Source organism: Phlebotomus papatasi, chromosome 1, assembly GCF_024763615.1.
Source record: "Phlebotomus papatasi isolate M1 chromosome 1, Ppap_2.1, whole genome shotgun sequence".
In the NCBI taxonomy this organism is placed as follows: Eukaryota; Metazoa; Arthropoda; class Insecta; order Diptera; family Psychodidae; genus Phlebotomus; species Phlebotomus papatasi.
Window position 1 is genome coordinate 27,613,061 of NC_077222.1, and position 26,809 is coordinate 27,639,869.

Consider the following 26,809-nt stretch of genomic DNA (forward strand, 5'->3'; position numbering starts at 1 on the left):
TAATTCTCACAAGATATTATTTGGATAAAATCCTTTGGCAAACTTACACCAAAGTTCCAATGAAATGAATGTATTTTGAATCGAAATAAAATTTTCCCAATGCGCCTTAGGTTTCGCATATAAATATTCCATAGCTTCGGACACTTTTTATTTCCGCTCGAACTCGACAGAGAGAGCAGTAGGAGGAAGTGGGGTACTTTTAAATGTGGGGCAGCTTTAAAATTAGGATTTTTCACCCAATTTTAAATAAAATTGAGCCTTATTATGATATAATATAGCTGCACAAACAGATTAAGAAACCAATTACATTATGATATGGCCAAGTTCCATTTAAAAATAGGAGGAAAATCTCAATTTCAAAGGTGCACCACTTTCAAACGTGCCCTACTTCCCCCTATATTTAAACCCTCTGTCACGCTGTTTGTCCGTAAGGCCGTTACCACCCCGTCAAATCATTGCTCTACTTGCCAATTTTATTTGGAGGTTTTTTGAATTGTAACGGTATATTCCAGTAGATGCAGAGAAAATTTGTAGATTTTCGGCAGAATTTTTGCCTGGAAAATCTGTAGATTTTCAGCAGAATTTTTGTTTAGAAAATCTACATAGTGTCCATTACTTCACAAAAATATTGTTGATTTATGAAGAAACTGTAGAAGTTATAAAGAAAATGGTATGTTCTGTTTTACAAGCATTACCGATTAAACATTTGAGATAACTAAAAAGATGCGAGAAAAATAATAATTTCTTAAAAATCGCCCATGGAATTATACAAAAACACGAAATTTAGGTCGCCATTCTGTTTAAAGTTTTTACTTCACTATTCTCTACTTATAACACGGCGTCTTTATATTATATAAACACTGTAATATCACTAAAAAACACTATTGAATTTTGCAATTCAATGAAAAATATTCCATCTTTTAAGACATAGCTGTCTGTAAATTCTAGAATGTAGAAAAAAAAATCTACAGAAAATCGGCAAAATATCTACAGAAATTTGTCAGAGTATATGCAACAGGATTCGTCAGAAAATCTGTAAAAATTTTCTGACGAATTTTGTCCCAAGCCCAAATATAATTCGTAGGAATATCTACAGATTTATCAGCAGATTTTCAGCAGAAGTGTAGATATTTTCTGCAGAAATCTTAAAGATATCTGACGAAATTATTTGACGGGATGCCTAGAGCCCAAACTCTTAAAGATGGAAACTTTAGAGATCTTCGGGTGACCCCCCATATAAGTCGATCTTGGCATGCCCCTCATTTTCGCACACTGCGCACCTTCCCCTCCATAACCTTCTTTTTTAGGACTGCTCGAAAACGTGTCGTACGATTTTTTTTCTTCATTTTTGGATATGTTTTACAGAGTACGATTTTTCAGAGAGTGTATTTCTTAACAGAATGGTATCGTGTTTGGGATCGTTGGAAAGGTCTTGGAAATTCTGACTAGTCTGAATAGATTCCAATCGGTTACAAATCGGTAAAGAACCAGTTCATAACAGATAACTAATTTTCATCTGATAATATAATTTTATTACTTACTCTTAAGCTATTTAGAGCAATCTTTTGAGTAATTTATGAATCGGTTTAGAACTGGTAAACGATAAATAATGCGAAAGTACTTTTAAGGTAAGGCATCTTAAAGCTGTCTATACACTAGGAAAAATATGGATGAGTGGCCCTTCAATAATACTATTGATAAAAAGCTTCAATTATTGAAGAGAATTATTGAAGAAAATGCCTCCACACAGGAACTAATACGTTTCAATATTGACAGTTCGTGTCATCTCTCAAGTTTTCTTGCGGCTTGAGATTATTTTTCGTGAAAATTTATTATTTGGCTGCTGGAAAAGCGTAGAAAGTGTTTGTTGAAGTTCATTGAGATAGTGTTTAGTGAATATTAGTGGAAAATTGTCCAAAAGTGCGAAGGAGAAGTGTTTTCGAGAGATGTTTTTTGTAGTGGGATTCAACCAAGTTTTACTAGAAGTTTTCACTCGTTTTTTTTTAATTAATGGTAGTAAACCTCTTGTGCATCACTGTAGAGTTATTTAATACCATATTCCAATTTCCAAAATGATCCGACACATATCCGGACGACAATAAAGTTTTTCAGAACTTCGAGACATAAAACATAACCTCAAACTTTGCTCAAAATAAATTTCTGAAAAGTGTACAGCAGCAGGAAAATTCAGCAGCAGGAGGGATTTGCTAGCTGTGCTCAGTTTCCTTGATGGAGGTATTGAAGTGCTGAAAACCGAAGATTGTAACAATCTGACAGCAGCTGCCGGAGCCGGACGGGTGGATGCTGCGAGTTCAGTGTCGGCTGAGAAGTTAGCCCACATCGTCCTGATGATGAAAAAACGCGAAGTTTTTCCCTGATGAAGCATCTGAGGGACATGTGGCTGCTATGAGTCCAGCCTCGGCTGAGAAGTTATCCTTGATCACCCTGATGATGCAAAGACTGCGAAGTTGTCCCTGATAACACTGTAGAAAGTGCCAGTGGGATGCAGGATCCAACAGTTGGTGGTTTAAATACATCCGGATGTCTTTAGTTCCACATCCAATAAACATTCTCTTCATTTAGAAGTTGAGGGACCCTCATATCCGGCTGTTGGATTATATATATTCACAAGCAGGGACTGTTCTGACTTGTAAGTGCTTCTGCTGCCCAAAGGTTCATGGATACACTCAGAAGCTCTTCCTGAGATTCACAGAAGGGAGTTGCAGTCAGATTATGGATACGACTCTGCTCCAGAAGTACAGAAAAATCTCAGTGAAACAAAAAATTATTGTATGTATAAAATTGTGAAGACTTTTTTATTTAAAATTTTTTTATTAAAAAAATAAAATTAACAAAAAAATAAACAAAAATCTCTTTCTTTTTTCCAATATTGTGTCACTTCAACTGTGGCTCTCAGTCTCTTTGCTTGATAAGATCTCGCGCCTTATCTATTCCTTGATATTTTCCTTGTCTGTCAGCCAGTGTTCAGGTTTATATTGAAGAGATCCACGGGTTGTGTTCCAACTAAAAAACTCACGGGACCTGCTAATGCAATAGAATGTCTCACTTCCATCCCAATTCAATTCTTTATCTTGATCTGTTCTCCAGCTGGATGCTGGGATTGAGATCTGCTTTGTCTCAGAAGCCTCAATTCATGTCCAGATTCTCAATTTACCCCCAATTTATATCTGAACAAAAACTTTCACCAAAACTGGGGTAAATTCCACTAGGAAGTCACATTCCCTGAAACACACTTTTTTTCTTTTTGAACTTGCACCAAAATCGACAAATAACATTTTTCGAATATTCTGCAACACAAAATATTCGAATTTGCGTGAAAACGAAAATTAATATATTGAAGAAAATATCTAATGAACTTGATATCGACAATTTCTTCCATATTCCACTTCAATAATATTATGGAAGAATAATATTGATGATATTTGTCTCAATGTGTAGGGGTAAACAATATTGAAAGACAATATGGAAGAAAAGTCATCCATATTGAAACGAATATTGAAAATTGCCTCCACATTAGACAAATTTTCTTCAATAATCCAAATTCATGTCCATATGTTTTGCTAATGTGTAGGCAATTTTCATCAATATTAAATATTTATTGCAAATATTGATGAAATTTTCTCCTAATGTATAGACAGCTTAAGACACAAGTCCGTGCACTTCGCAAAGCCTGGGACCATTTGCCACCCCTTTTTCCCATGTTTCCTACAGATTCTGACTACACAGAAAAAAAAATATTTTGTAAAAATGTTCGTAAACGTTTGTGTATTCCTATGTTGGAGTTACGAAATGCTCGTGAAACGTATAACCCACAAACAAGTTCGTAAAAGTTTGAACATTTTTCACAAATATTGCTCGTAACATGATTGTTTCACGAACATTTTTTGTACTTTTACAAACATTTGTTCGTAAATATTCGTAAACACACAAAAAATGTTCGTAAAATTTTGTCATTTGTTTGTAAATTTTTGTTTGCCTGGCGAACATTTACGAACAAATGACAAAATTTTACGAACATTTTTTGTGTGTTTACGAATATTTACGAACAAATGTTTGTAAAAGTACAAAAAATGTTCGTGAAACGATCATGTTACGAGCAATATTTGTGAAAAATGTTCAAACTTTTACGAACTTGTTTGTGGGTTATATGATTCACAAGCATTTACGAACATTTTTACAAAATATTTTTTTCTGTGTAGATATTTAGTCTTAGGGGAGGTGGGCCAATTTTGACGTAAATAAAAGGTTTAGCCTTTTAAGAACGATTTGGTCACCGGTGAACCTAAAAATATTTTCCTGCAACAACATAAATTGTATTTGCTTCTAATTAGCTACTAGAAAATCTTCTAAGCCAATTTTTTTTTGTACTCATCGTCTTTAATGTTAAATATGGATTTCCAAAAAACATAACATTCCAGAAAAAAACTATTTTAGACTTCGAAAAAATCTCTGTAAATATATTTTCAAGTTACTTAATAAAATAAATTTAAAAAATTAGAGGAAAGTGTTCCGCCTTTGAATGCGGCAGCCTTTGAATGCTTCAATTTTTTTCTTATTTTCCAAATCTAAAATTCCATTTTGTTAATCGAAGTTAACAGAAAATAGTTAATAATATTAACTACAGTTCACAAAATAGAATTTTTGCTTTAACAAATAAGAGAAAAATTGAAACATTCAAGGGCTGCCGCATTCAAAGGCAGAACACTTTCCCCTAATAAATTAAATTATTGTACAAAGGGATAGCCGACAGTGGTGTACCTGAGCTAGGTTTCCGACGCTCAGCGGAAGGACAGATTGTCCTGAAAAATCTTTCTCTAATAAATTAAAGGTTGTCAGCTTTTAAACCGTTATCAGCCTTTTAATATTGCAATATTTTATCTTTTTTTCTAAGGCAGAAATTCTATGCTTTTTACAATAAAGTAAAATAGGATTAAGAGTAAAGAAAAAATATAAGAATAGATTTTTTTGCTTAAAAAAAGAAACATATTCAAATATTCAAAAGTTCACGACATTCAAAGGCTTACAGTAGACTCTCATTCAATCGGCTCTTTTTCAATCGGGTGAAAAATTTTGTTGACAATTTTCACGTTTAAATATCAAGCTAATTCACTCAAATTCATTGTAGTTCTTCCTATTTTATCGTGATTCTTTATAATTGAGCGCTTTTTGTGGAATTTACAAAGGCTTTGACGCCCAAATCTATCGATAAACAGGATGACATTTTGCCCCAAATGCCCAATTGAGAGAGAGTCCAAATTTCTGGTTTGCATGCTTTACCAAAATTTTACCTTATTTTTTTTATTATTTGGAACAAAATCACGAAAAATGATGGTTAAATTTTATTACTTTTATTTTCTTTTCCGGATTGGATTATAAATGAAGAAAAATCTGCGCGTGATATCAATTCTGTTAATTGAAAATATTCTAATGGTAAAAAATTCGATACGGTATAAATAATTATCAGGTGAGTAAAATCATTTCTCTATTCATGCTATACTAAAGCCCCTCGAGGGATAAAGTCAATGACCACGGAAATAGACCGTGGAGTGTTTGTTGTTCGGTTATACCATTGGATTAATTAGGCAAAATCTTGATGTTGAATGGGGGTGCCGGAGGGTGCTCAAGAGGGCGAGGGTGTTACATCAAAACTAACTTCTTGCTGCGCCAAAATAGCCACTATGAGTTGGCCTGACATGGCCGGAAAATCCAAGCTGCTGACAAACAACTTTTGCTTCATTTGAATCCCTGTTTTTCAGCACCGCACAGAGGGCAAACACACCAGATTTTTGTTATTTTTTTTTTTATTTCGAGGCGGAGGACACCATCCCGCGAGAGTCACATGAAAATAAGAAAGAAACTAAGTGTTAATTTATTTTCTTTCCGCACATTCACTTTTCACTGACTTTACTCCAGTTTGAGTGATTTCTTTCTGAAGGAGAGGAAATGTGGGTGATCAAATTCAAATTAGCGTATTGAGGAAAATTACCATTCATCATCGCAGACAGCTCCCCATCTTCCACGGTGGAGGATTTCCACATTGCCTATGAACAGAGGGAGAATATTGCAATTTAATTACATGATTATTCTCACGATTTCCTTTGAGTAGCGGGAAAACTTTTAATCGAAATCGGAGTGATAAAGGAATGTGACAGTGTTGTAGGCTGTGAATAAGATCAATAGGGTGAACTCATCCCTTTTCGCCACTTTCACTGAAACAATTAATTTTATGTTGATTATGATTTTAATAATAAGGAAAAGCGGATTAGTATTGGTTAGTAGGGGAATGTAGGTATGGTTCGCACAGAGTGAAACTTCAAACGATGCGAATTTTCTCTTTGTTTGCAAAGAGCTGACGTATCATTTCTCATCTCGTTTCATGAGCTTAATAATGATCTATCATATGGTTAAGAAATGACGAACTAGCTCTTTGCAAACAAAGAGAAAATTTGCATTGTTTGAAGGTTCACTCTGTGCGAACCATGCCAACATCCCCTATCACGACCAATGAGAAAATTAATTTTTTAATGCTTTCTTCTTTAAAAGAAATGGGTAAAAACTTTCATGCACCCGAGTAAAATATGCTTTGTATTTTCAAACAGACAATACACTGAAGAAATTAACTGGACTTAATTATTTTGAATTTTAAACATACACTGAGGGAAATCCGAAAAAGTCAAAATAACATTCCGAAAATGTTAATTTTACCCTGCAGTATTGATCCGAAATCTGTGTAAATATTACCCTTTTTAGGTATATTACGGGTTAAAGTTACCCTTTTCATGTTTATTTTACCCTCAAAAGGTGTAAAACTAACACTAAAAATGTTGATATATTCTTACACCCGAAAAGTGTTAAAGTTGTGACGAAAAAAGTTAATCGTAGCCTCTTTTTTCCCAGTGTAGATTATAAAAATTTGACAATGTTTTAGTTCCATTTAAAAAGAATAGGCTTTATCACAGATAAGATTTTCCGATATTATCTGAAAGACAAAGAGGATAATATTAACATCCTGTGCTATTGTCCAGCATTTGGGATACAGCAGAGGATGCCTGTGAGTGATGCAAATACAGAAACACGGAATTTCGACCCGGTTCGTCTCCTCCTTTATCCTTTAACCAACGTTTCGGAGCAGGATGACTCCTTTCTCAGGTATTAAAATTGATGGGAAAAGGGTGTCAGGGATTTCTTTCTCTATCACTTTTATAATTAAAGACGATGTGCACATGAAGGTGGTCATACTGAATATGACCACCTTCACCCAATCTGACCACCTTCATGTGAACATCATCCATAATTGTAAAAGTGATAGAGAGAGAATTCCCTGACACCTTTTTCCCACCAATTTTCATACCTGAGGCAGGAGCCATCCCGCTTCAAAGCGTTGGTTGAAGAATAAGGGAAGAGAAGAACCAGGTCGAAATCTTGTGTTTCTCTATTTGGATCAAGTTATCGGTTGAAGTCCATATAAGTCTCTGGGTGATTCTTTTTACCCCGCTTCCCCCATTAAATTCTCCTAACCTGAAGATTTATATTGTCTTTCATTAAAACCACCAAAATAGAGCTCTATAAAACAAAGGGCATCGGTACAATAAACTAACCAGTCGCAATGTCCAGGGCTTTTAGTCCGTGTGGCATTTATAGGTTCCCGCTTACAGAGATAAAAGATAGTCTAATGTAACAATAATTTAATCTTAGAATAAAACTTTGACTGCTAGAAACTACTCCATCCCAGAGACGACTAAACATAATTATAATCAAAATAATGATAAGACCAAATTAGACCTCGAGTCCCTGAAAAACGTATGGGTTCCCCAGGTTTCATGTCGGTTCCCTGTAAATTTCTTGAAAAATGTATAGGTTCCTTGTAAGTTCTTCAAGTTTCTAGAAAAGATATGATCGAATGAGTTCCCCTGGTTTTCCGTGAGTTCCTCATTTTCTCAGAAAAATCTATGGGTTCCCCGGGTTATCTTGTAAAATTCCTGAGAAATGCATAGGATCCTCGTGAATTCCTCGAGTTTCCACAAAAAAAATGAATAGGTTCCCCTGGGTTCTCGCAAGTTTTTCGGGTTGCCTATGAAAAATGAATGGGTTCCCCTGATTTCCCGTAATTTCCTCAGGTTCCTCGTAAATTCCTCGAGATCCCAGAAAAAATCAATGGATTCCCCCGGTTTTCCGTGAGCTCCTCGAGTCCCTGAAAAATGTATGTGTTTCCCCGGTTTTCCGTCAACTCATGTCCCTGAAAAGTGTATGGGTTCCTCGGGTTGCCTTTAGGTTACCCGTAAATCCCCTGCAAATTTTATAGGATAACTTGAGTTCCTCAAGTTCCAAAAAAAACGAAATAAATTTGTTCCCCCGGTTTCCCATGAGTTCTTCGAGTGCATGAAAATGTATAGGTTCCCTAGGTTATATGTAGGTTCTCCATGAGTTCCCTTAAAAATGTATAGGATCCTTGTAAATTCCTCGAGTGCCTAGAAAAAATCAATGGATTCCCCCGGATTTCCATGAGATCCTCGAGTTCCTGAAAAATTTATGTATTCCCCGGGTTACCTGTAGGTTCCTTCAGTGAGAAAAAAAGGGTGCGATTATTTTTTTTCCTTACAACTTTAACACTTTTTAGGTGTAAAAATATATCAAAATTTTTTAATGGAAAAAGGGTAACTTTAAACCTAAATACACCTAAAAAGGGTACTATTTACACTGATTTTGGATCAATACTGCAGGGTAAAATTAACATTTCCGGAATTTTATTTTAACTTTTTCGGATTTCTCTCAGTGTTGTGAGTTCTTCGGGTTTCCAGAAAATACTGGATGGGTTCCCTCGGTTTCGCGTGAATTCTTCAAATTCCCTATAAAGAAAAAGTATGGGTTTCCCGGGTTTCCTGTAGGTTCCCTGAAAATTCCCTGAATATTTTATAGATTCTTTGTAAGTTCCCTGAGTGACCAGAAAAATGTATGAATTCTTCAGGTTCCCTGAAAGCGTATAGGTTCCCCGGGTTACCTGCCTCATAAAAAAAGCAATTTTCGACGTAATTTATAATATTTTAAATAGTCCATTGACAGAATCATTTAATAAAAATTAAACGTTCTTAATTGAAGTATTAAACTAAGTTAATACTAAGTCTTAATTAGGTATTAAATTAATTGAATTGAATCTTTTTTAGAAAAAGTATTCCAAATTTCTATTAAATCAGTGTATTAGTCTTCAAGAAAAATTGATTTAAAAAATTAAGTTTTGAGTTCACAGTAGGAATTAAGGAATTAAGGTTCACAGTAGGAGTTTTAAGTCACAGTAGGATTTTTTCCAATTTGTAAATTCAATTTAATTTTCAGATTAATTATGCGTTATTTGGCATTAAAAATCATTTAAATTGATAGATTATCACTTATTTATTGATATAAACTAATACTTGGCCCGCCAAAACATGTTTAAGCATGCTAAAATAGCATAAATGTGGTTGCTCAATTAAATTTGAATTCAGCAAATTAAAATATCAAAATTGCTCATAAATTTCAATTTTTATTGCAGTTGAACAGGTAGCCTTTTGTACTAAATTGTTCTTATTAAATTTATTCACTCGTAATTATTTATTATTTGTGTCTAAAAAAATAATATAAGTACAGAGATTAGGAATAAACTTATACGCGAGTAAAGTTTCAGTGTCGGGAGTAATTTGCTGCGTTCCTCCAAAGGAATTCGAAGGAAATTGTTGTGTCAAGAAATCGCAGATGGGATATCTGCATACAGATTTTCAAAAAGACTGAGAATCTCTTCATGATCCCCTTGCCTACAACCCTTTCTTCTGGCTTTGGGGATTTTTTTTTTGCATAACAAATCAGTGACTTATAGGACATTTTAAGGATTATCACACATTTTTCGGAGTCATTAACAATCGAAAATTTCGCGGCACTATTAAAAATTGAGCAAATTTCTTGCAAAATGTGTCTTGGCTGTGAGAATTTTCAAGTAAATGCTAGAAATCTTAATGCTCAATTGGCTCAATTGAATTTAAAATTAAATTATGAAAATCCTAGTGTGATAGCACCGTAACCTTGACGCTTAGAATCAAAAGCATATAGTCAGAAAATTCACATAAAGAGGAATTTTGTCAACTCAATACAACTTTCTTCCTTCCATAAAACGTGAGCAGAATTTTGCAATATTTGAAAATTATGCATTTTAAATTAATTTTAACGCAAAATTTTATACAAATATTCATTTTAGACTTATATTTTTGTCAGTAGAATTTATGGAAAATAACTTTCGTTGCATGCAAAGGACGTTCTGTTGATATCTTCTCCACAAATCATTTTGAACAAAGGTAAAATTTCAAAAGCACAACTTGCACAAATAAGAAATGATAATATATTAAAATGCAATTCCATCACCAAAATGTTCATTATTCATGATGAATCTAATGTGATTTTATATAGTACGCGAATATTTCATAAAACCTTTAGGCATGACATAATTGTTCGCAATGGAGAGATTCTACATTTTTGTCAATTTACCAAGATAAAGTTATTATCTCAATACGCCCTGTCAGTATAATATATAAAAGCATTTTATCAACATTTTAGCTACAAAAACCTTTGCTAGCGAATTTACTAGAAAATATTTCACTTTATAAACTCAAAATATTATAAATATTTTCATTTGTTTTCCTTAATTAATGAAAGAAAATTATTTAAAATGTGATACATATATTCAGTGATTATATGAACTATTAAGTTAAAACTTAGAAGGAAGTGGAGCACCTTTGAATTGGGGCAGCTTTGAAATAGAGTTTTTTTTTCTCATATTTTTTAACAGAACTGGGACTATGGCATCATATAGTTTGACTAGAAAAACCAACTACGAAGCTAAGTTACATTACATTAAAGCTCAGTTCCATTTAAAATAGGATAAACGAACCCAATTTCGGAACTGCCCCAATTAAAACGTCTCCCACATCCCTTATGCAATTTTGCACTAGTTCTGCGATGAATAAAAATATAAAATCATGGGAAAAATCCCTTTGTGTTTCATTGCGATGTGAAAAATATACCGTGAGTAGTGTAATAATATAATTCGCGTTAATCTTTACTTCAATTGAAAAAAAGGAAAGAAATGTTTCCATGGAAAAGGTTGAAAGTGATTCCTTTGCTTTTGCTCATTATTTCAACTAAATATTGGTTATTCGAATTAGAAGAGACTAACTTCTAGACCCTAATTTACTTTTCATCTAGGGTAAGTGTGCCAAATTCCGGCCAGCTTGCAATTTTGGCCACCTTTTTTGTTCCTCGAATTTCCATGAACTTTTAGATTTTACGTACTCTAGAGATTATACAATGCAAAGAATAACAAAAAATATAGCTTCGACAAACGAGATGACGTGAAAAAGATATTGGAAGAATTCCCGAAGGGCAAGGAACTATGAGAATGAAGGTGGCTGAAATAGGGCACTAAAGCTATGTCTATATTTTTATTCATTTTAAAATGTATTAAGAATGATTTTTAGAGTAAATAAAGACGATAAACTCTTTACAAGGTTCCAAGCAACACTCTTTAAGAAGAAAGAATAAAAAAATAAATTTTAATTTAAAATATTACATTTCAAATTTGAGACTTTGACGCTGGCATGCAACTATGTCGAAATTTGGCACACTTACCCTAATACCTTCGAAATTTATCAAAGAACACGAAGACACAATTAAAGAAAAAGCTATTAAGAAAAATGTAACAAAAATTTTGAGCTATATCCGACCAAGAGCTTACTTGGAGCATTTGGAACTAAAAGTTAGCCCTTTGCAATTTCCAAAGAGCAATACATTTAAAATATATTATTTAAAGTAGTTCTCAGGAATATTATACTGATGATAAATTCTGAAGTAAAACAATTCAAAACTTTCAGTTTCAGAGGTGTTCCCATTCCGAGAAGTCGTTGCACCGCAAAATAAATCAATTCCTTGTAACGTTCCTACAAGCATTTACACATTTTGTGAAAAGAAAGATAGTAAAAAAAATGACTGAGAATACCAATATGATAACCCTGAAATGTGCTCGCTCTCATATACACATGTTTGGGGTGCAATATATTGCAATATTTCAAAAAGTGTCCTTAAATTAAATTTTAAAAAACGTCAGAAAAATTTAGATTTAATATAGAAAAAAATCCTTAATTAAAATTCTTAATGGACATGGACAGATATAAGATTTGATATAGGGGAGACCGGGGAGGTTTGGGACACTTTTTCATGTTTTGGCTTTAAGACACTATTCCAAAAAAACCACGATAGTGTATTACAATTTTATGCGGTCTATAGGATACTTATGGGTATTGACTTTATAAAAAGTACTCGATAGAACTTGAAAAACAACTGAGTTTTCTTGGAGAAGATAAAACATTTTACTTGACGCTTTGTCCCAAACCTCCCCGATGTGGGGCAGTATGGGACGCAAAAAGTGATGTTTGGGACGCGTTTTTTCTCGCATAATTTGTATTACTGGAACACGTTAATTAATTTTAAATACCAGATTAAAAATATTTCTGATAAAAATAAAAATGTTTCATCTTTTATTTACACTTAGAAATTAATATCAATTTTATTTGTACAGTAGAGTCATGTATTGTCAATCAATTATTTAAAGTATTTTCTTCTTATTTTCCATCTACCTTTCTTTTCTTTTTTTTTATTCTAAATATTGCAATCATGATCATCAAATTCCTCAGGCGAGTAGATTTTCTTGCAACTCTTAGTTTTGAACTCATGGATGGATTCCTGTTTGATTTTACGACAACTGCATTGTACCTGTTTTCTCATTATTTCTCTGAATTAGCTCTCGCCTTGCCTTTTCTGGAGAACTTGTTCGAGAAATTTTCGAAAAAAATAGTTTTTAACTAGATTGGGAAAAGATCGAATATCCTCTGAGAAGGAATTATTGATTCACAAGACAATGATGGTTTAATTGTCCCTGTAGTTAGAGAAATCTGCTGCACCGATAAAATTTGCACAAGAGGAAGATTTCCAGTAGAAACTGGGCATTACTCTTCATTTTGACAATAAACAATTGCATACCACATACATTCTTGTCGAAAATCAATGTCCCATTCATCCCCTTTCAGGTGTCCCAAACATCCCCACGTGTAGTTTTGGTATTTAAAACCTTTATGTAAAAAACAAGAGCGTATAATCTCTGAAACTTTTATAAAAATATCTTCCCAGATTACACTGCTACCTAATGAGATAAAAAAGTTTTGATTATATATCGCTGATATAAAATACAAAGAGGAAAACTGAGACGTCAAAACATACGATTTTTATCACTTTTTTAAAAAATGTTTATAGAATTAAAACAATAAAACAGAGGATATCCATTCTTTTAGTCAAGATACATCTTAATATTGCCTACGATACAGTAATGGTTAAATCCCATTTATTTCAAAAATTAATTGAAAAAATCGCCTTGTCCCACACTACCCCTGTCCCAAACCTCCCCGGTCTCCCCTACTTCAAAATTATGTGAATTTTCTAATTTATCCAAAAAAAAAATGTATTACAGTAAAATCTATCACGAATAGGGGAAACTGGGGCACCTTCAAACACGGGCTAACACCAAACACTGCATTTTTTAATAGAATATTCGACTTCAGAGGGCAAGACTTATACAAATTTTTAAATAAATGGGATTTAACCACTACTCAATCGTAGGCAATATTAAGATGTATCTTGACTAAAAGAATGGATATCCTCAGTTTTATTGTTTTAATTCTATGAACACTTTTTTAAAGATTGATGAAAATTGTATATTTTGACGTCTCAGTTTTCCTCTTTGTGTTTTATATCAGCGATATATAATCAAAGCTTTTTTATCTCATTAGCTAGCAGTGCAATCTGGGGACATAATTTTATAACAGTTTCAAAGATTATACGCTCTTGTTTTTATAAAGGTTTTAAATACCAAAACTACACACGGGGATGTTTGGGACACCTGAACGGGGATGAATGGGACATTGATTTTCGACAAGATTGTAGGTGGCGTGCAATTTTTTATTGTCAAAATGGAGAGCAATGTCCAGTTTCTACTGAAAATCTCCCTCTTGTGCAAACTTTACCAGTGGAGCAGATGTCTCCAACTGCAGAGATAATTAAACCATCAATGTCTTGGGAATCAATAATTCCTTCTCCTGAGAATATTCGACTTTTGCCCAATCCCGTTAAAAACTATATTTTTAAAAATTTCTCGAGCAATGTTCTTTACAATTCTCATAAGTTCTCCAGAACAGGCAAGGAGAGAGTTTATTCAGAGATATAAGGAAAAAAAGGTACCGTGCAGTTGTCGTAAAATCAAACAGGAATCTGCCAATAAGTTCAAAACTAAAAGTTTCAAGAAAATCTACTCGCGTGAGGAATTTTGATGATCATGGTTGTAATATTTAGAATAAAAAAAGCAGAGAAAGGTAGGTGGAAATTAATAAGAAAATACTTTAAATAATTGATTGACAATAAATGACTCTACCAAGGGGTAACTCATTCCCATTTTTCCTGACAAGGGTTTCTGGTTTCTCGGGTTTCGCGATGTAATTTTTGGGTTTCTCGGGTTTCGCGATGCAGAAATTGGGTTTCTCGGGTTTCGCGATGCAGACACTGGGTTTCTCGGGTTTCGCGATGCAAAAAGTGGGTTTCTCGGGTTTCGCGAAGCGTTTCTCGGACAATTGACGAGGGTTTCTCAATATGAGTTACCCCTTGGACTCTACTATACAAATAAAATTGATATTAATTTCTAAGTATGAAATAAAAGATTAAACATTTTTATTTCAATTATATATATTTTTAATTTGGTATTTGAAATTAATTAACGTGCTCCAAAAATGCAAATTATGCGAGAAAAAAACGCGTCCCAAACATTCCCTTTTGCGTCCCATAGTGCCCCACATCGTGAAGGTTTGAGACAAAGCGTCAAGTTAAATGTTTTATCTTCTCCAAGAAAACTCAGTTGTTTTCCAAGTTCTATCGAATACTTTTTATAAAGTCAATACCCATAAGTATTCTATAGACCGTATAAATTTGTAATACACTATCGTGATTTTTTGGAGTAGTGTCTCAAACTTCCTCGGTCTCCTCTACCAATACCTGCAAAATGGGTCTAGTTCCATCGCTGAAGGACTAGCTCCCATATATTTTTCTTGATTGTTCTTTGAGAGGTTTTAGTACGGAATCTAAATAAAGGCATACCTTCGTGATTTCCGCTGCCTCCAACCAGCTTTATAGCTCCTTCCTTCTTCTTTAGGTACTTCCTAACTAATGATTCCCTCTGTGATCTCGTATCACCAACAGAAGGGATAACACATCTCACAGTACACAGGCACTCAATAAAAATCACAAGGCACAAACTGAGCTTCATCCTTAAGCTTGTGCTGACACATCCACAAAAGACACGCGACTGAACAGCTGAAGATATGATAAATTTCTCTAAACTTGATCCAACAATCGCATAATCTAATTTCCAGACGACAATCCAGATGTTGTCAAGAGCACATGGAAATCCATCCAATATTGGGTCAAAGTGAGTGCTGCGGAGACGGCAAAAAGCATTCGATGTCTGGTGGAGGAGGTGCCGGATGAGAAATCACCATCCAGATGATTGCAAAATGACTCCCGAGACCTTGACTCAGCTCCAAATATTACAAATTCCATTAACACATATGCCACATAGCAACAAAATGCTAATTATCCATGGGGAGAGGAAGTTAATACGAAATTTTCCACTGAAAGATATCATCTCTTAACAGTTTATTCCTTTTTTTTTGTTTTCTTGTTATTTCTGCAGTTATTTATCATTTTATTTTCTTCACTGTTTTTTTGTCTGTGTTTTTTTTTCTGTTGAAAATTTTTCATCATTACGTCACCAGTAAAAATGTCTTTGACTTATTAATTTCATCTCTAAGATATTAATTATTTATTCCTTCCACTTTATATATATTTTCTTTTTCTTTTATACTTTATTCATGTACTTAACAAATTAGTCATTTTTATTCTTCTCTCATCTTCAACTTTCCTTTCCAGCTGCATTTCTTTTTTACCGAGAATCTTTTCCTAAATACAAAGGTATTCTTTATCTCACTATTTCACAAAATGGAAATAACCTTTTTTTTATACAATTTTAGTGAGCAATTAAAAATGAATTAAGAGAGATCATTCCCACATTTTTCACTACATTGGCAATCAACATGATACTCCCTAAAATTGGAAGTCTTTTTCTCATTTTCAAAAGTTCTTTTCCTCATTTTTTTTTGTTGCATGTCCTAAATATGTCTTTTTCTCTTGCTACAATTTTTGTAATTACATTTACAATAAAAAATAAGAAACATTTTCACCTCTAGCAACATTTTGCTGCTAGATGAAAACACATTTTGGTAAAAACAGTAAAATTAATTGAAAATGATCACCTTTCCTGCACCCCATTTACACTCACCGGGACGTCATTTTCAAATTCGATTAGAAAAGTTTCCTCTCTGCACAAAAATACCACGTTGTAATATATTTAAGGGTAAATTAAAAAGGAGAAAAATTTAGAAGACTCCGTTGGAACGGTAATAAGTTAAAGAATTTTACTCCCACATGCCATATTACAATTTTAACGAGATACTCTGCTTCTCTCCGTCTTTTTTTTTTCTTTGCCTGCCACATAATTCCATTCCCATAAATTCTAATATCTCAGTCAAAGAGTAAATGGAAATCGTGATTATATTCCAATTGTTGCAATTTTCCCATACGATGTCGATTTTCATGTGTGTTCCTTTTTTTTTATCGTCATCTCGGGAAAACGATAGATGTGTATATATCTTTTTCGATACATTTAACAACAATTCAAGTGTAAAAGCTATTTTATGTTCAGGGACTTTTCATTTTTTTCCCATTGCTTTTGGCATTAAAATCCTTGTCTTGCTGCAAATTATCAATTTGTGCACAGCATGTACAGCAATTAAAAAGAATTGTGCATTGAAGGGATGATCATACAGAAAAGTAATATGTCCATACACTGAGAGAAATCCGAAAAAGTTAAAATAACATTCCGGAAATGTTAATTTTACCCTGCAGTATTGATCCGAAATCGGTGTAAATATTATGCTTTTTATGTGTATTAGGGGTTAAAGTTACCCTTTATCATGATATTTTTACCCTTAAAAAGGTGTAAAATTAACATTAAAAAATGTTGATATATTTTTACACCTTAAAAGTGTTAAAGTTATGAGGAAAAAAATTAATTACACCCCCGTTTTTTTCTCAGTGTACTGGAAATGGTGTTTTTTCGTGGTTTCTCTATTTTAAAAGAAATAATAAATAGTTCTATTACAATATTCCGTAGGGGAACCACGCCTTATACAATTAATGGAATGGGGTTATCTGACCCCTGCTCCATGGAATCAAGTGCATTTCTAACACCTTTGTTATCTGAAAAATTCTTGATGTCCTGGAGAGAATTCGCCTCTAGGATACTTGAATCATACAGCGAGTGCTCTACCACTTGATCCATTGAGCAACCATTATTCAAAGGCGTAGCCAGGATTTTATTAACCAGGGGACTAAATTGGAGGATTGTCCCCAAACAGGGCCGTAGCAAGAGTTGAATTTAAGGTAGGGCATCAGTAAATAGGCATATAAAAGTACAACATTCAAACTATATTCCTGAAATTTTCATTTAAAAATTTATCCTGTGGAACTTGATTTTTGTTCACGAAATAGGTAATTATTTCATTAGAAAATTTCACGTACCGTTAACAATAAAGATTAGCACTTAATTTAACTAAAATTAGCCAGAAATATGACATAAATGTTAAACAAAACGAATAAACAACAATCATCTCATTGTGTTTTCTTTGGAAAGCATGGTCAATCTATGAAAAATTCGATGGTGAAAAGGTACACTTTTAATTTTTCTGACAAATTAAAATTTGTAAATATGAATGGATTTTCGCTTTATTTGGAGCAAAATTAACTAGATAATGAAACTGCGGTATAGAAAATATATAAATATAATAATTTATTACTGTATTTATCATGAAAACAATGACGTTTCCATTTGAAGTAGCGAAAAATTTCCATTTGGAGTAGGTTTTGAATTAGCTTAATTTACCCTAGCATGAAATTGGTTTTAAAACGCATGATGCCTCCTAAAAATGATTAAAACAAGTATAGTCATTCGAGGAGAGATGGAACACCTTTTTATATTCAATATTGCGGATACGTTTTGAATGCGAGACAAAGACGAATCTCACTGGTTTATCATTTGAAGACTCTAAATTTATAATATCAATATTAGAAAAGTCTAGATGAAAATAGTCACTTCGAAAAATAGGATTTAAAAAAAAGTTGCATTTTGAGGCACTCAAAAAAAAAATGAGGGTGAGATGGAACACCCCTAATTTTAGCAAAATATTTATAGTTTATTTTATTAATTTAGAATAGGAGGGAAGGGATTTTAAAAATGAACACTATTTCATTGAATTTATTTGAGTTTATTTTATTTTTTTCAGTATAAAAGATTTATTTTGTGGAATATTTGGCTCATATACTTCAATGGCAATTTCTCTGAGTGTATGAAGTCAGTCTTACCACAAATTTAGGGAAAATAATTTCTAAGATTTACTTGAAAAGATTTTGAAGAACATTGACCAAAATTCACACCGGATGTGTTGCCAAAACTATTAAGTTCCATCTTTCCTCAACCCCCAAATACACGTATTCTTATGGCGAAATAAAAATTTCTGGCCATTTTTCAGACATCCAAAAAATTCAATTTCAATTTTCTCGTACAATTTTAAAGGTAGAAAGCTGTAACTTGGGGGTTTTCATTAGAATGTTGAAGGGGACAAATAGACCAAATGAGGTGGAGATCCTGCATAGGGTGTAGGCAGGAGGCGAAGTGGTCCATCTCTCCCACTGTTCCAACTCTCCTCGAATGACTATACATGAAAGTTCCATCTAAGCACTCGATGTGCAAATTTTTGGGTACGGTCTAATATTTCCGGGGAAAATAAGGTGTACATAGGTGGAAAAAAATTTGTACGAAGCTAAGCAAACCGGAGCAGCTTCGTAAAAATTGTCACTAATTTTTAATTTTCCTTTGGAGGACAATCTAAGGATTTCCGGGAATTTTGTGAAGTAGAATTACGAATCTAAAAAGCAAGAGATTTTATTTGGCATAGTGGTATAATTAATTCGTCATGTGTGGCATTCAGTAAAAAAATCTTGAAACTTATACATCATTTACGAAGATGCATGAAGTTCCCCTATTTTTAAAAATATTCAATAAATAAAAGTCCATTAGATATTGTTGGGATTGGGTTTAGTTTTTATTTCTTTTATGGCCTTTTATGACTGCATTAAGATTAGATAATGGAAAGCTATGCGAAGGACCTTTTAAATCGATGATTCTCAGCCCTAAAACTATGACAGTTTGGGATAAATTTACTGCCAAAGGTTACAGACTAAATATTCTCAATGATCAGTCAAACCAGGGAGGGGGACATTAGCTCTGAAAAATACGACCGATTTTAGTGTAAATTTCTCCCTGTTTTCGTACAAACTTCACGAGATGTCTCCAAAACTACGTAGGTTGCCAATTTGGGGTTTTCGGTTGCCTATTCAATATTAAGTTGGCTTCTATTTTGCATATATATTTTTTGCTTATTCTTTCTGCACTGACATAAAACACCTAATAAACCCAAAAGTTTTTTTCGGAGCGCTAGAAATATATGGAGAACATAGGAAACGTCATGCCCCTGGTTAAAGTCCTAGAATCGGCACTGCTTCAGCATAAAACGGTTAATTTTATATGTTATATTATTATATATATGGGGCAATCATCTTATTGATGAACCCCTAATTAAAAAAAAAAAAAATATTATATATATTGTTAAGCTTAAAATGATTTCACTTGTATGTAATACACTCATAGCATCAACATGAAAAGGTTAAAATTGCAAATAAAGAGCGCACAGTTGCAGCACAAAACGGTTAAAATTGAATATAAAATCCTCACAGCTTACGAACGAAACGTTAGATTTAGACGTTTAGAATTTAAATGGTTTTTACTCGGATTCTATGAAGATTTTATTAAAAATATATATAATATCATAACTTCTGTAAGTTTTTTCGGAGCGCTAGAAACATATGGAAAACATAGGAAATGTCATGCCCCTGAGTCAAAGCCAATTTAGGCCCCAAAGTTCAAATTGACTTAGGGCCTTGACAGCCGAGTGACAGCTCAGCGTAATTATATTCGAAATAATGGTTAAACTACTTTTTCATAATTATCCAGTCGCGTCTCAGCTTAAGTCGTAAGTCTGTCAAAGGTCTTAGGCTGATCCTCGAAAATCCTTAATCCGTTAAGTATGGCGATAAAAAAATCAGACAGAGGAAATTTATGCAAATAACCTGTTGTCTCTTGCCCTAAACTTTCAGTGTATGATAGTTTGTGTTGAGCCTTTACCACCAAATTTTACAGTCTAAAATTCTCAAAGATTAGCCTGAGCCTATTTCAGACTTTACAATAGCTAAAAATGTACAATACGGGGCAATCATCTACTAGGTAGAACCCTGCTCTGAAAAGTTTTATTAACACTAAACCTACCAAGACCCGGTCAAATTGAATGGTTTAAAATTAACATATATTTAAACGGTACAATGTCACTATCAGAGACTTTATGAATTTTTTAAAATATGCATGTAAGGGAGACCGGGGCAGAATTAGCCATGTATGGTATTAGACAGTGGCATATCATAGCCTACCGTAGAAGAAATATTGAAGAAACCACTATTTATTTGAAGAAAACACATCCCTTCCAATTCATTGGAATATTTGTCAGCATGTTACAAACATTTTTCTTGCAAATTATACGCAATGAAAAATTTTATTTGCTGGCTAATTCTGCCCCGGTCTACCCTAATACATTTTTAGTGTTTAAATTTTAATTTTTTGCTCTTTTCCAAGACAAATTTGATGAGTATCCTACCGTAACGCGGTTTGTCATTTGGCCGAAAAACGACTAAAAATGGTCGGTAGATTTAGTGTTAAGATGACAACAAATGGATCTTGTTAAAATTTTGTAAAAAGGATATTTTTTACCAATTTGACAAAAGTTTTTCTGACATTCTGTATCGAAAAACATCCTTTTGGCAAACTTTTCTTATTACTTTGTTTAGCAATTAATCAATTTGGAATTTTTTTTTTTAGGGTTATTAAAAAAATGTACAAGCCCTTCAAGTATCCCCGATTTCCCCTAAATAAGTACTTCAATGTGAACATTTCCAGATAATTTTCTTTTCATAAAAAATCAATCAATGAATTGTATCAATATTTTAATGTGTTATTTATGAAAGTTTTCTCTAAAGTGGAGAGAGCACATAAGGAGCAAGAGGAGCAATCAATTCAAAAGTTTTCATGAAAATGCAGTTTTTAGCATATGGTTTTTTGCGAGCAGAAATTGTAGTTTAAGCTCATAGTGCGGAAGATATGTATGTTGTCAACCGAGATGTTGTATATATTTAAGCGGCTATTGTCGTGAAATTTTCATTTAAATTTCTTTTGACAATAATGTATTTTTGCATGGTGCTTTTGTGCAGATTTTAAGAAAAAACCACGAATGAAATGTGAAAGGAGCTTGCTAGCTTTTTCACAGAATGTTTTCCCAAAACCATTTTAGCATGATTCAATGTATTGAGCTTCCAAAAAGCACATAGAACTCAATATTTCCATGGAAACTTCCATGAAGCATGGGTAGAGTTCTTAATTGAAAAACAACAGACGTTTTCACTGTGACACATCACAATCGAATTCCTTCCTATATGCAAAAATTTTTAAGTCGCGTAGAAAATTTTATTATGCAAATGTATCAGACAAAAAAGTTAAATATGAAATTTTCAGCATAGAATGAATTTTCTTTTTCTAAATTTAAAAATGGGAAATATAATTTTGAATTGGCACGTTTATGAGATGCAAATGGGTCCATTGAATTTCAACTAATTTTTTTATTTATAGAGGTAATTTTGTCTTCAGTCACTAAAATTTTGAGCCTTAGAATATCTAAATTTTTTTTCACTAAAATCTTTTAAGTAATTTATCTTAAATTTTATCCACAATTTACATATTGCACATAATCAGTCAGTTAATAAAGGGTCTTTTTTTTGGGACATTTCCACCTAAAATATTTCATTTTAAAAATTTTTTCTACTAAACAGGATTTTCACTTTTCAATTCACGATAGAAAAAAAACAAACATTTCATAAAAACAATCTCTCTTTTGGCTAAAAAAGTTGAACAAGAAAGGTATGATATTATAATTTCAAAGAGGAAAAAAGTTAATGATTTAAAAACAAAATGAGCAAATTTGCATAATACTTTTAAAGTTTCACTAACAATGTCAAAATTACTCTTTATCACAATGAAAAAAATTAATTTAATCTCATTTTGAATTTGTCTTTAAGTCATTTCTGCGAAAAACTCAAATATTGAGCCTTTTTCAGCGACACTTTATGCCACTTCTAAATTTATGTATTTGCCTCTCTCGCATAGTTATTTATTTACATTTTAACTGCAATGCAGAAAATGTATTTAATGGTACTTATCTGCTATAACTCTGCCTGTGTCTCTTTCATCCCCCCCACCACCCTTAATTTCAAACTCTTATTCATTTTCTCTTGCAATTAATAGATGTCTTGTCTAGAGCTTTTATTGCTCTTTTTTTGTTCATTCAAAAATACATAGCTAGGGTATTAATTCTTCACCACACACCTTTTATTCCTCTTACTCATTTCATTTTGAAAAAATTCCATAGTTATTTTACAGTATTAAAAAGACTCATTAGCTAAGAAGTGTTTTTTTCCTCATCTATCACTCTCACATTAATTTCCACTGCACTTTATTCCTCAATGAATTGTTATTTTTTTCCTATTATATGTTTTTTCCTCTTTTCACCTTCTTCTTTTTTTCTGTCATTCTACCCTTGAAGTGGTACAAAGATGATTTCATATTAAAATTCATTTTCAATTAATTAAGATGATTATACTTCACGAGAGAATGTTTTATAGTAGAAATTTGCTAATTTGAAAATCCATCTATTTTCTCGTATAAGTTTGTTTCTCTTTATTAAAATTATGATTGTTTTTTTTCCCAAATCCTTTTATCGATTCACTTTAAGTTGAGAAAAAAATCACTATTTTCATAGAAATCGAAAGTTTGTTTTTTCTTCAAAATTGCATTTCTCTTCTGTTTCTTTTTTTTAGGGCAATACCCTTGATTGTATTCATCCGATTTAACACACGGTCGTTTCAACTGATATCGAATTTCCTGAGGTACAATGTTTTATCAATCTCTCATGTACTAAATCCGTGAGGGAGATTTTATCTCATTTCTAACACTATTCACTGAAATAATCAATTTTGTAGTGATTTTACATAAACACTTATCCTCTTGTTTAACAGAGATATTCTTTTGCCCAAAAGAGACATTGAACCTATTCTAAAATACAAATAAATATAAGTAGTAGGTACAGTACTACTCCAGTAGTGTCAATATATTTGATGCACATATTTCTGCAGCCAATAGGGGAAAGGCTCATAATTTTGTCCAGTTTCTTATTTTGGACACTTTGAGGATAAAATTGGACACTAAAAATAAATTGAGTAAAATTATAGATTTTTTATCCAATATTTGATGAATAATGAATTCTATCTAAATATTTGTTCTTTTTGGAAGATTTTAACATTAAATACGTTAAATTTTGAATACGATTTGAGTTGAAATTGCTTTGTCGAAAATTCAGTGTGAGCAATTGCTTACGAGAAATATGACAGAACTTCGTGTTTACTTCAGTCTTATTTAGCTGTGGTGAAGTACTAACAATGTTTCTTCGCTCTTTTTGAGTGATATTATTGAATATTCATTGAATATTGTGTTGATTCACTTTAGTAGTGATTTGTAAATTTGACCTGGGTATGAATTCTGAGATGCGTGAGTTACTCACATGAGAAATTCACGGCTCTGCGATCACCTTTAGTTAGCGTTTTGTAAACTTTTCGTGAGAACTATACTATTCTTAGGTGGATTAAGTATTTCACATGACACTTAACATGAAAACTTAACGAAACTCTCACAAAAGACAATTCAAAAGTCGTGAGTTTCTCACGTGAAAAACTCACGCATCTCAGAATTCATACCCTGAAGTGAGATTTGCCTTGTGAATTAGATTTTTCGTGTGAAAAATGGAAAATTTTCTAAGACATAGTGAGGTATTACTCCTTATTTTGGACAGTTGTTTTTCTCACGAAATTTCGTGAAGTTTTAACTTTTGTGATGACTAGGTTATATAAATGCCTAGAGAAAAAAAGGAGCATCATGTCTATGAAAGAGATGTAGTGAGAAATGCCTTGAAAGGCTCCCGGAAAGGCCAGGGAATGCGCTAATCCGTACGTACTTGGAGTACCGAAGTCAATTCCCTTTAATGAGTGATATAGCAAATTTCTGGACTTCTTGTGGCATTCTACGTTTCCCTTACATGAACAGGAAGAGGACTTGGTAAGATAGGTTCATGAAATGAAGAACAATGGGCATCCTGTTGAGGCGGATTAGCTGTCCAAATTTACAGCCAAGTTGTCCAAATAAATAACCAAGTTGTCCAAAATTAGAATCAAATTCACCTCTACATATCAATTCATTTTTAAACGTATTAAAACTAATTTTAGTAAAAACAAAGACAATAAACCCTTGCCAAGTTTCTAAACAACCCTTCTGAAAAGAGAGTAACAAAAAATTCAAATAGTATTGAAAATATCGCACTTCAAACTTGGAACATCGATGCTTATAAGAAGACTGTCCAAAATTATGAGCCTTTACCCTAATGCATATTTTCCGAACAGAATGAATATCATCGAGCCAATTTTATTAGCTTCTGTCGCTGAGAACAGTTTACTCTAAGCAATTCTTTACACGCAAAATATAATTCACAATCGAATTTTCAGGCATTTCGAAAATCGTTTTATTCGCTTTTTGAATATTTCTTTATACCCTCTACCTTCCGTGTGAATATTATACTTGAAAGATAATTATTTTCAAAGTTATAGTGATTTTAAATCTCAAAAATCCTATACTCTGCATGTAAAATCTCAGCTCCAAATCGCTTTTCTCTAAAATTTTCCTACCGCGAGTTATTCGTTTCTTATTCTGAGCGGTCGATATTTTTTCAATAGTGTTTAAAATTTTTAGGAGTTGACATTATTGGAGTCGTTCTGTAATTCATATTGTAATTTTATTCATATACTGTAATTCAAATGTAATTTATATTGGTAAAGATTTACTTCAGCAGCTCACATAAAAAAGGGGCCTACCGTATATGCATTTCTCCATTCAGATAGTCCACTTTTTCCTTGAGCAACAAAACTAAACCAAGATTTTATTCTAATCTCGTTGTACTATAGGAATGATTACTTTTGGGAAGCCTGCGCCAGAGGTTCGTTTCTTAGATAAAAATTTCCTTTTGATTGTTATAATTTCTCTAAATGTGTCTCGATTAAAATACAAGGACTGTAAAACTTTTTATTTTACAGTAGAGCCCCGCTATAGGCCATCGCTCTATAGTCCACAATTTATCGACCGTTGATTTCAAAAGACTGATTTTAAGTTAGGTTATATTTTTTAGTACGCGACATGCAATGTTGTCATAATTATTTAAATATTATAATTATTTTAATATTTTTGGCAAACTTTATTGAGTAGTTGTGATAATTGTGATCCATAATAAAGAGAGCGAGGACAAGTACCACAATCGCAAAGAAAGTGGAAGCCGTCGAGCAATTTCAATACGAAAAGTCGTTGATAATTTAAAAAAAAATGACATGGACTATAGTGCGACCTAAGTGTCAAATCTAGAACCAAATATGGTCTATAGCGAGACTACTGTATTTCAAAAAATCTCTAAGTTTGACAAACAAAAAAACAACTAGGTCAAAACAATTCCGAGTTCTAAATATTCGAGAGAAATATCCATTCAATCAATGTACTATAGAAATACTTGAAATAGAATGTTCATATTTTGGAATAAATTCGTTACAGATTAAGAAATATTTTTTGGGAAACAAAATTTATTAAAAAACGCAAGGATCATCTGTCAAACACACGTCTGAACGATCACTGAATTGTAATCCTTTACATTAATTCATTGCAAACTCTATTGATTTAGATAGAGTAACTATCGGAGAAAACAAATTCGAAACCTGGATTAAAATCAGGAAAAAAAAATGATGGAAAATATTGTCAAAATCGAAACGATGTGGCTTTGCATGTCTTTCCACAAAACAAGAAAAGAACGACGAAGTGTATTCTCAATTCTATCGAGCCATTTTTCTCAAGTAATTGAAGGAAAACCAATTAAAAATTAATTTACAACATAAATTCGGTTAACAATTGCTCAGATACAAATTATCCAAAATCGGTCAATATACGTATGATGAGTAACATTAGAAATTCTAGAAATTTCATGAAATTTCCCATTTCACGTTTTTCCGCCTAATGTAGATGGCGACTACGGTGAAATTTCATGAAATCTGCCATCTCTAATTAGAATTGATTAAGAATGACATGTTATGCGCCCAAAGATAGGCAAATAACACCGAAATACAGTGCAATTCAAGACACTTATTAGCTGAGATTCTGTCTTATAGTTTGACTTATAGTTTTATTACTTATAAATTTTAAAAAGTTAGTTGATAAGGAAATAAAAGTTTTTCCAAATTTAATAGACAATGACCTCAA

At 32.7% G+C, this 26,809-nt stretch overlaps 1 protein-coding gene across 1 annotated transcript in view; it reads right to left on the reverse strand.

Annotated features, from left to right (window-relative positions):
* LOC129799567 (lysyl oxidase homolog 3) overlaps positions 1 to 25,861 on the reverse strand; it is a 68,556-nt gene extending 42,695 nt beyond the window's left edge. Inside the window, exons 1-3 of the mRNA XM_055843587.1 lie at positions 15,235 to 25,861; positions 6,008 to 6,062; positions 5,675 to 5,766 (exon numbers count right to left, since the gene is read on the reverse strand). Coding sequence (XP_055699562.1) covers positions 5,675 to 5,766; positions 6,008 to 6,062; positions 15,235 to 15,403 — 316 coding nt within the window. The 5' untranslated portion in view covers positions 15,404 to 25,861. The remainder of the gene's footprint in view (positions 1 to 5,674; positions 5,767 to 6,007; positions 6,063 to 15,234) is intronic.
* Positions 25,862 to 26,809: the final 948 nt, after the last annotated feature.